The 9533-nt window shown below is 42.9% G+C and overlaps 1 protein-coding gene across 1 annotated transcript; it reads left to right on the top strand.

Moving 5' to 3' along the window:
* The first annotated feature begins 3851 nt into the window (after positions 1-3851).
* Positions 3852-8984, top strand: dact2 (dishevelled-binding antagonist of beta-catenin 2). The gene is made up of 4 exons (XM_010739176.3): positions 3852-4610; positions 6037-6169; positions 6296-6586; positions 6758-8984. The coding sequence occupies exons 1-4, from the start codon at positions 4332-4334 to the stop codon at positions 8638-8640; spliced, it is 2586 nt and encodes an 861-aa protein (XP_010737478.3). The 5' UTR covers positions 3852-4331; the 3' UTR covers positions 8641-8984.
* The last annotated feature ends 549 nt before the right edge of the window (positions 8985-9533 follow it).

Raw genomic sequence — 9533 nt, forward strand, 5'->3', positions numbered from 1 at the left:
TTTCAATCATTTTAATAACTGTATCTTTGTATCTGTGTGTGTGTGTGTGTGTGTGTGTGTGTGTGTGTGTGAGAGAGAGAGAGAGAGAGAGAGAGATACACACAGGTGTACACTCCTCCTGGCATTTTGGTATTTCCTTTGAACTCTGGCTTCAAGATAGCTGCAGATATCAGCATGAAAGAATCTCCCCACCTGTGATACAGTGTGAACAGCAGCAGTGTAAGTGAGTAGACTGTAGCCTGCCTCATGTTGCCTTCGCCTGTGATGAGGGCTCAATCACTCCTTTAATTATTTGTTATCAGATTATTGACCATGAGAACAAGTGCTTCATTTGTCTCCTGCAGCTCAGGTGGAAAGAAAACAAGAGTAATACTTGTCCAATGAGTCATATTGTTGTGAGGAAAAAAATAGCTAAGAGATAAAATAATAAACAAATGAGATCAATGATATGATTTCATAAGACGTGTAGTTAATGACTAAATGAGAAAACATGGACCTACAACAAACAAGTTTCACTGATTCTTTTACTACAAGATTTAAGCCCTGCACACACATAAATAAAAGTCATCCTTTTCTTAACTTGCTACAGCTATATACATTAACGTTCTTGACATTGATCACAGAGTTCACAAGTACTTGCAAACAAACTAAACCACAGTGAAAGTCCTTTATTCACACACTCACTACAATATTACTGAACTTCTTTGCAGAAAAGTATTTTACTTTGCATTTGTATTATCATACATTCCACAGTGTACACTAGTGAGAGTGCTTTCATTCAATTTATGGTTCCCTAGCATCCATTAAAAATACCCTAATATATATATATATATAGATAATATATATAATATATATAGTATATATATATATATATATAGATATATATTAGGGCTGTCAATCGATTAAAAAAATGAACTAATTAATCGCAAAAAATCTGTAATTAATCGCGATTAAGCTATCAATAAATGTATAAATAAATTAAATGCATGTTTCTGAAGACGTGAAGCTTATAATAAGATTTATTTAGGTAGAAATTCTCAAATTAAACTGTAGAATAAACACAGAGAAAGTACCAATTGAAATTCATTATTTGCTTTGGCCGAAGGTGCACATATGCACAGATGGCAAACGGAAAAAGCCAGAAGGAGGAATATACGGACGAGTGCCACACGCTGTAGTGTAGACAGGGGTGTTTTTGTTTTTGAGGTGATAGTTAAGTCGTGTACTGTCTCTTTCTGTGGAGATTTAATTCGCTTTGCACACGTGCAAAGGCCTTGTTTTTTGTCCAACGACAGCGTCAGGCCACTTTTTAAAATGAAATGGTCCCCTAAAAAGTCCGGTCCTGATTCCACTTTTCGCCATAGACTCGCATTGATTAGGGAATAGATCATAGACATATAGACAGAGACTCTCCTTTAGTTAGGAGGATCATAGACAATATATACAACTCGCCTTTATTAGGATAGTCATAGACATATATACATAGACTCTGCCGTTGTTAGGATAGATCGAGACATAGAGACTCTCAGTTAGTTAGGAAATAGATCAGAGACATATACAGAGACTCCCTCCGTAGTTAGGATAGATCTAGACACATAGACTTGCTTTAGTTAGGAGAGAATCATAGACATATATACATAACTCTTTCGCCCTTTAGTTAGGAATAGATCATAGACATATATACATAGACTCTCCTTTAGTTAGGATAGATCATAGACATATACATAGATGCCTCATTGAGCAGGTTGGTCCGTTGCTGCGATATGTTACGTCCGCCATATTGGATGTGGCAGATCTGCCCGTAAACTAATACAAGCAGGGCCGGTTTTAGCTGTGGGCAATGTGGGCGACCGTGCAGGGCGCAGTCTCCGTGAGGGCTTTAAGTTAATGCCTCTTATACACCCATTCACACACACACACTAATATATCTGGGAAACAAAGCTCTACTTTGCCACATCCAAAATGGCGGCCGCCACCGGAAGTAACCAAAACCGCGTTAATTGCGTTAATTTTTTTTAACGCGTTAATTCTTTAAAATTAATCGACAAAAGTAACGCGTTAATTTTGACATCACTATCTTTGTGGGTAGTGACATCTTTAATAAGAAGAAATGCCATTTTGTGTTTTATTTTAATTTTATTTTTAAAGTGATTTAAAAGATGAGGTAGAATTTGCATCCCTGATCTCCTCATGCAGGTCATTCCACAGTCTCTGGGCTCTAACTGCAAAGTCTTTTTTGATCTCTACCCACTGATTAACTACGAACGATGCATCTGAGGATCTCAGGGAGCAAGAAAGAACATAAGAACATAGGGCTCTAAATGATCTGCTCAATAACTTGGGGCTAGGCCTCCCAGGGTTTTATAAGTAATTAATAAATCATCTTCAAATCAACTCTATAAGCATTAGGTATCCAGTATAAGGAAGCCAGGATCTGTGTGATATGATCATGCTTCTTCGGCAGAGTCAGTTTCCTGGCAGTAAAGTTTTGAATGAGCTGGAGACAAGAGAGGGATTTTTACTGATGCCAGAAAGCAAAGAATTACCGTAATGTAACAGACTCGTTTTGAAAGCATGCATAACAATTTCCAGATTTTTGGCAGACAGAAATTATTTGATCTTTGAAATATTTCTGAGATGATAAAAGCAGGCTCTAACCATTTATTTAACATGTTTGTCTAAGCTGAAGGGTTTCTGCAGTGTTGAGATATTGAAAGGGACAGAAAACTGATACTGTTTTGAGTATTTGCGCAATCTTGATCTATGATCAGTAACTGTGTTTATCTGCAGGACATTTTTGTGAAATCTGCCTGTGGATGTGGATGTCAGACCCAGAACCCGCTGGCGGGACTATATAGCCCATCTAGTCTGGAAATGCCTCGGGATTCCCTAGGTGGAGCTGGAATGTGTTGCTGGGGAGAAAGTGCGTCCGAAGTGCCCTGCTAAATCTATAAATGGATGGATGGATGGATGGATGGATGGATGGATGGATGGATGGATGGATGGATGGATGGATGGATGGATGCAGTGGCGTTCTGGCTACATTTGCGCCCTGGGCGAACAACACCCCCAACACCCCCCGCTATAAAACCGGCCCTGGATGGATGGATGGATACCTGTAGATATCATGAAGGCAGGTTAGCAGATTGCCAGCAATCTGAGAGAGATTTGCAGTGTCACCAATACGCACTGAGGTTTCCAGACAGTCCAAGAGAATCTCATGGTCAATGTTATCGATTTAATGAAATCCAAGAAAAACAGAATGGATTCCCTTCCCCAATCACCTACTTACTACTTACATGTAATATATTCAGCTAAACTGACTAATAGCTTTCTAGGAATATGGTGTTGTTCTAATACCACAATGAAATATTGTTCTATTATTAAATTTCATGAGTACTGAAACAAAAGTCGTTAGTTTAAGAAATTGTCTCTGCTTTAGGTTGGCTATTCCCCCCCCTCTCTTTGTACAGACTTGGATTTAAAGATCATCAATAGGCAGATGACTTCACACATGCATGTGGCTTAAACTGAGGTCAAGGGACCTCATGGGGTCAACGTGCAGGCCAAAAAGGTGTTATATTCTTTACGACCACAAGGGGGCAGCATTAATCTATCTCTAGTGCATATACCAGGACAATCTGTAACTCTGGATTTCCAAGGCAAAATAGAAAAAACACCACTAAATGTTTTAAGTCTTTATGTTATATGTATGTCAATATAAATGTGAATTAAAGCTGAGTGTTACACAGATGTGCAGATGTACATGTGTAGAGCCTGCCTCAAAACTGCTTGAATACATACTTTTCAGCTGATAGACTCGTTTTTTGTGTGTGTTTTTGTGGGTGGTTGTCTCATGATGAGACACGATGAGAGGGCATGTGACTTCAAATCACTTACAGTCTTTGACAAAGTTGATCACACATCTCTGGGTAGGCACTAGGGAGAATAATAACAACAATAGAATAGTGTAAATGGCATAATAATATGCTCATCGTGCCATGTGGCATTATGCAGATGAACTTAGTACATGCCTGGGCAGCCCCACTGAGGACTTGAATGGGGAGGATTAATACCAGATGTTCATTGGGACCCAGTGGGCAGCCAATAGAGAGGAGGGCCATTTGGTCTGTGGGAGGAGCTCAGTCTCTCCTCTGAGCTCAAGATTTATTCTAACAGGTAGTTCAAAAAACCAAACAGGTCAACAGCAGCAGCAGCAGCAACAGCAGCAGCAGCAGCAAGACATAGACTAACGAAGCGGTTATCCTGTGTGGAGGACGTTTCTTTAACCGCATTGTATTTCTGGATATGCCCGGACGCCGCTCTCCAGCATGCTGAGCAGGAAAGGTTCTTGTGCGGGGATGATGAGTGCTGCAGCCGGAGTAGACCGCAGCAGGGTCGGGGAGAGGCTGCAGGCGGCTCTGGCCGGTCTGCAGGAGCTGCATCTGCTGAAGGACAGACAGAGAGACATGGTGAGCTGGGCGCTGAGGGTGGACCGAGAGGAGCCGGTCACTTCTGTCCACGCAGGCCCGGAGGGTCCTATGATGATGATGATGGGGGCTGAGGAACAGCGCCTGGAGGCGACCCTGACAGCCCTGAAGCAACAGCTGGTAGGAAGTCAATTAAATCGAAAGCCATAAAACAAAATAATTAAAATACCTCCCTAGGTTACTACGCCTACTGTTATGTGTATGCAGTATTTTTATTTGTTAATGTATTATAGTTCTTATTTATAATACTGTGCTCACATTTAGACCTGTTTTTTAAAGGACAGTTTAATTGTCCTTATAATAAAGTCGTCTGTTTGAATCTTGCCGTCAGCTGATGCTCATGTGCATTCCGTCTTCAATTATTACCAGACACACTCTCATGCTCTCAGCTGGGGGTAGGAAGTAAGATAGGTGTCATAAATCATGGTTCACTGCGGGACCAGGAGGACTTTGAGTTGCGTATGTGCGCGCACATCGTGCGTGTGTAGACTGCTGGGGGCAAACCTCAATCATTAACCATTAATGCCTAGAAATATTTTTAAAATTGGTGGTGTGTGCTTTGTAAAGGGGGATATTTTGCTGTGAGTGACACTCAGTGATAGTTTCTGTCATGAGAGGCCCATGAGTGTTGGAGACAACTGGCTGTGTAGAGTTTTCCATGACAGGATTTTTCCATGCATGCTGCTGTTGTTTTAAGCATGTATAGGAAATACAGGGATTAAGGTGCCATGCATGACCTTAAATAAAACTGGGCAAATGCATCAAAGGATTCATTGTAAAGTGCCAGGACAACATACTGTTCATATTTTGTTTTTGCATTCATTCAAATTGGATCCACGGCAGACTAACCACAATCTATCTTTGAAAAACACTGGCAGTTATATGAAGGCTTAATTCTCCAAAACATTTTCCAAGAACTCTATGGCTGTAATGTGATCTCACATATGAGAACAAGCTTTTTTAAATGGTGCATTTTGAAGGCAATGCACCCCAGCTCTGATTTTAAGAACAACTGTAACAGTAAAGTCCCAGCCCTAACTGCAAAGCAAACAGTCTTTCACCCCAACCCCCAAGCTCTCTTCCTCTAGTAGTTTACACAATGGCCAGGCCCTCGCTGTGGGGGAGAAATGAGTTACCCACCACTGATTCTTCCATGCTCCCCCATGTCCTGCTGGGGTTAATCATCAGCCACAGCTGAGTCGCTTTTGTTTTCCTGATGGCGGTACATTAGAGCATCTTTTATGTGAATAACAGACCCTTGTTTTAGTAAGAATCTACCATTGAAAACTGTCTTCCTGACTTTTTTTTGCTTAATTTCCCTTTTTTCGTATACCTGTACAGAGAATTTCTGCGTGACTGTATCCATGTGTGTGTGTGTGTGTGAAGAGCTCAGTTGCATAACTTCCCTTTCTCAAACTCCTTCCCCATTTTCTGAGAAAATCTCATCTAAAGAAAAAAATCTAAGTTGATTGTACCAATTGGTTTTAGGTACCACACATATTTTTAGGGGGGTTGGCTAAAAAATTGTGTGTTGTCTGTTTTACAGTCTCGTCTTCGGAAACAGGATGTAGGCCTGAAGACTCACTTGCAGCAATTGGATCAACAGATCAGTGAGCTGAAGCTGGATGTGAGCAAGGCCTCCACAGAGCAGCTGGAGAGTGACAGCAGGCCAAGTTCAGGTGTGTAGGCAAACACATGAACAAAATCCCACAGTAGTTTACATTGTAGCAAGTAAGCTTTCACCCAAGCTATGATGTGCAGTACTAACAAAAAATACTCATGTGCCTATTTGTTGTTGTTTCTAGGTTTCTATGAGCTTAGTGATGGCGGCTCTTGCTCGTTGTCCAACTCCTGTACCTCTGTGTACAGCGAGTGTCTGTCATCTTCCCAGACAAGCCTCCTTCCCCTTCCCATGAGCCCTGCTAATTCTTACATTAGCCCTCCATCACAAGCTGATGTATGTCGCCGGCGTTCTGCTGATGAGAGCACTACCCAGCCCAACCCGCCGCGGGCCACTGGCCTCCACCTGGGCAGCAGCAGGATCCGAGCAAGCACTACTAGCACCGAACAGGCACGACCAAGACCTGTGTCAACAGGTAACCACATTTCTTCATCTCTAATTTAAGATAATCTCTCATATAGTAATGGGAACCATGCAACGGTTGTTACTAAGCAGCTCAACGTGCATTTTTCTACATAATAACATGTAATTTTTCAGTTGATGAGAGATTTGAAAGGTTAATTAGTATTTTTGTCTTGCCTATCAGGTGATCTTGAAAGAATGATGGCTCAAGGGCTGGGCTACTACAAATCTGTGGATGCAAGGAAAGTGTGCACAAACTTGAAGACCTCCACATTGGATCCCAAATTCCAGAACAACTTGGTGTCCCGCAGTGGGACGGAAGTGTATCACTACCCCAGCCCTCTGCACGCAGTGGCTCTCCAGAGCCCAATCTTTTCCCATGGGGCCGACCCAGCCACACCCAGACTCCTAGAGGGCCAAGGAGCCCCAGTGAACGGTTCTGACACCCTCCAGAGGGCACAAATGGGTTATGAGACCAAGACCCTGGGTTATATTGACAAGCTCCTCCTGCGCAGCTTGAGCAAAATCCAAAGTGAAACTTGCACCGAAACTATGCAGACACAGAGTGCCTGTCATAGGAAGCCCACTGAAATTGTAACTGTGTTTCCTGAAGCGTCACAAAAAGAGGTGTCGATGCTGGAGCCTCTTCCAGCACAGACCACAAACACCATCTCGATAGATAGCAACCAGAAGAGACACTGCATGACATACTCCAGCCAAGAGCTAGCTGATAACACAAACCATAAAGATTCAGTGAGAGCCCCAGAAGCCTCATACCGATACTCTTATCCTGCTGCCACAAGGGAATACAGCTCTGATGAGGTCACCACTTCATCCCTGAGGACAAATGACAAACCCAAAGGACAATATACTAGTGAAACAAGAACCAATTCAGAGAAAAGGTGTGGGGACAATCCACAGTCAATGCAACAAGAGTGGAACGGCCAAAGGCAAAGAATGGTGATGGCCCACAGCTCTAGCACAGAGGAGAGCCAAGGCTTTGAGGTTCACACTGGTCACAGATCCTCCCCTGAGTTTGTCCATGCCAAATTTCTCCCTGCTGGATCTCAGAGGGTCAAGGTGAGACAGGCAGACCGTAAAACCAAAGCTGTGAAACTGAGAAGAAAAAGCAGTGAGAAGCCTAGAGCTGTGAGGCAGCAACATGGCTACTCCTCCAGTGAAAGGATCAGAGAGGCCAGTGGTGGAACCAAGGGGGAACAGAGAAGATCAGGGAAAGGTAAAGTGACCCAGAAATGTACCACCTGTCACACAGAGGAACGCAGACAGGGCTCAGGCTCAGACTCCAGCCACTGTAGCCCAGGACTCACATACACCCACAAGGTCCATCCAAAACCACATCCCATCCCTGCTGCTACAAAGTCCAGCAAAAGCCGCAGACTGCAGAGTCTGGAGTATGAGCAGCCTGTAGAGCAGAGGAAAAGGAGGCAGGGGGCTGCCAAATGGCCGTCTGAGGTGGAGATGTTCCAGGCCTCTTGTGCTCAACGTCAGAGGTCAAAAGATCCCCATGTTCAAGCACTAGGAAGCATGCAGATGGTCCGTAGTGTGAGTGCCAAGCAAGGCCAGTGGATAGCTCCTCGCTCCTTCCAGTCCTCCATGTCCTCTAACTCTTTTCTCCACAATCTTAATGCCAGATACCCCCCAGCACCCTTCCATATGTCCAGCCACTATCCACCCAGATGTGAATCTGAATATTCGGCCGAATGTGCCTCACTGTTTCACTCCACCATTGCTGAGAGCAGTGAGGGTGAGATGAGTGATAACACCACCAATCGGTTTGGAGATAGCGAGTCCAGCCAAAGCTATCAGTCCTTCTCGGACTCTGACAGCAGCCTGTCCCTGGACGAGGACGACCAGGTGGACAGCCAGGGGGAGGAGAGAGGTCTGGTATGGGCTGAGGCTGCTCTAGGGCCCACTGCCGCTGGACTGCCCCTCCAGCAGCTCCCACGCCCCGAGCCATCAGCCTGCCGCATCAAAGCTTCCCGAGCCCTAAAGAAGAAGATTCGTCGGTTCCAGCCTGCCTCCCTGAAGGTCATGACCCTGGTGTAGCAAATTTCCCCCTGGGCAGAATGAAAACTGTTAGGAAAACAAGGAGAACTGTGGGAAATGCTTCCAAAACTGTTTGGAATGATCTCACCTGGTCCCTCAGCACAACACCCTTAATCATCACAGAGAAGCAACAGTTGGACTGTATCGGTGCACTGATAGTTAAAACAAACAAAAAAAAGTTAAGAATTTACAATGGTTGGATCTGAAACTGTAAAAATGGTGCATAAACATGTACATAACACAATTATTACACTTACACTTTGTAGATATTTATGTTACAATTAAAGTTTCTCATAGCATGTGACTGCAATTGACAATTTCATGTATATGTATAATTATATGTACTGGAGAAATAAAAAAAACAATCTTTTTACATTTCTTGTTTCAAATGATTGCTTGTTTTTTTGTTAATTTCTGCATTTTTCTCATTGATCACAACTATGCACATGTATCTTATTAGAAGAAACTTATTTAATATATATTGGGACAGATTTCATAGAGTTTTTATGTATCTTTCACTTCTGTTTTTATCTTCAGACAGCTAACGATATTACTGGTTGAACTAGTTCTAGCTTTGTTATTATCAGCACCCAACTTTTCAACACTGAGTAAACAATGTTTGCAACATCTCACCTACCAACTTCTCTCTTCTTCTGGTGTTTATTTATCACACATGCTAAAAAGAATCTCCATTTAATCCTTACAAATGTCCCACAGAGGCTGACCAATCTAGTGCAGATAGCACTAACAGCTCCTTATCTGGTTTCCTGTTTCTTCCCAGCTGTTGGTTTAATAAATTGCAGCTTCAACAATCAACCCAGACAGTCATGTTTAATTAGAGGGCTAGACTTATCAACCTGACTCATTTAAATGTAAGTAAACACACTCCCACT

The sequence above is a fragment of the Larimichthys crocea genome, chromosome III (genome assembly GCF_000972845.2).
Source record: "Larimichthys crocea isolate SSNF chromosome III, L_crocea_2.0, whole genome shotgun sequence".
Taxonomy (NCBI): Eukaryota; Metazoa; Chordata; class Actinopteri; family Sciaenidae; genus Larimichthys; species Larimichthys crocea.

Excerpts from the sequence above, each read along its gene's own strand:
- dact2 (XM_010739176.3), top strand. The coding sequence starts at position 4,332 with ATGCTGAGCAGGAAAGGTTCTTGTGCGGGGATGATGAGTGCTGCAGCC. Across the intron at positions 4,611-6,036 it reads CAGCCCTGAAGCAACAGCTG|TCTCGTCTTCGGAAACAGGA; the intron begins GTAGGAAGTCAA and ends TCTGTTTTACAG. Across the intron at positions 6,587-6,757 it reads ACCAAGACCTGTGTCAACAG|GTGATCTTGAAAGAATGATG; the intron begins GTAACCACATTT and ends CTTGCCTATCAG.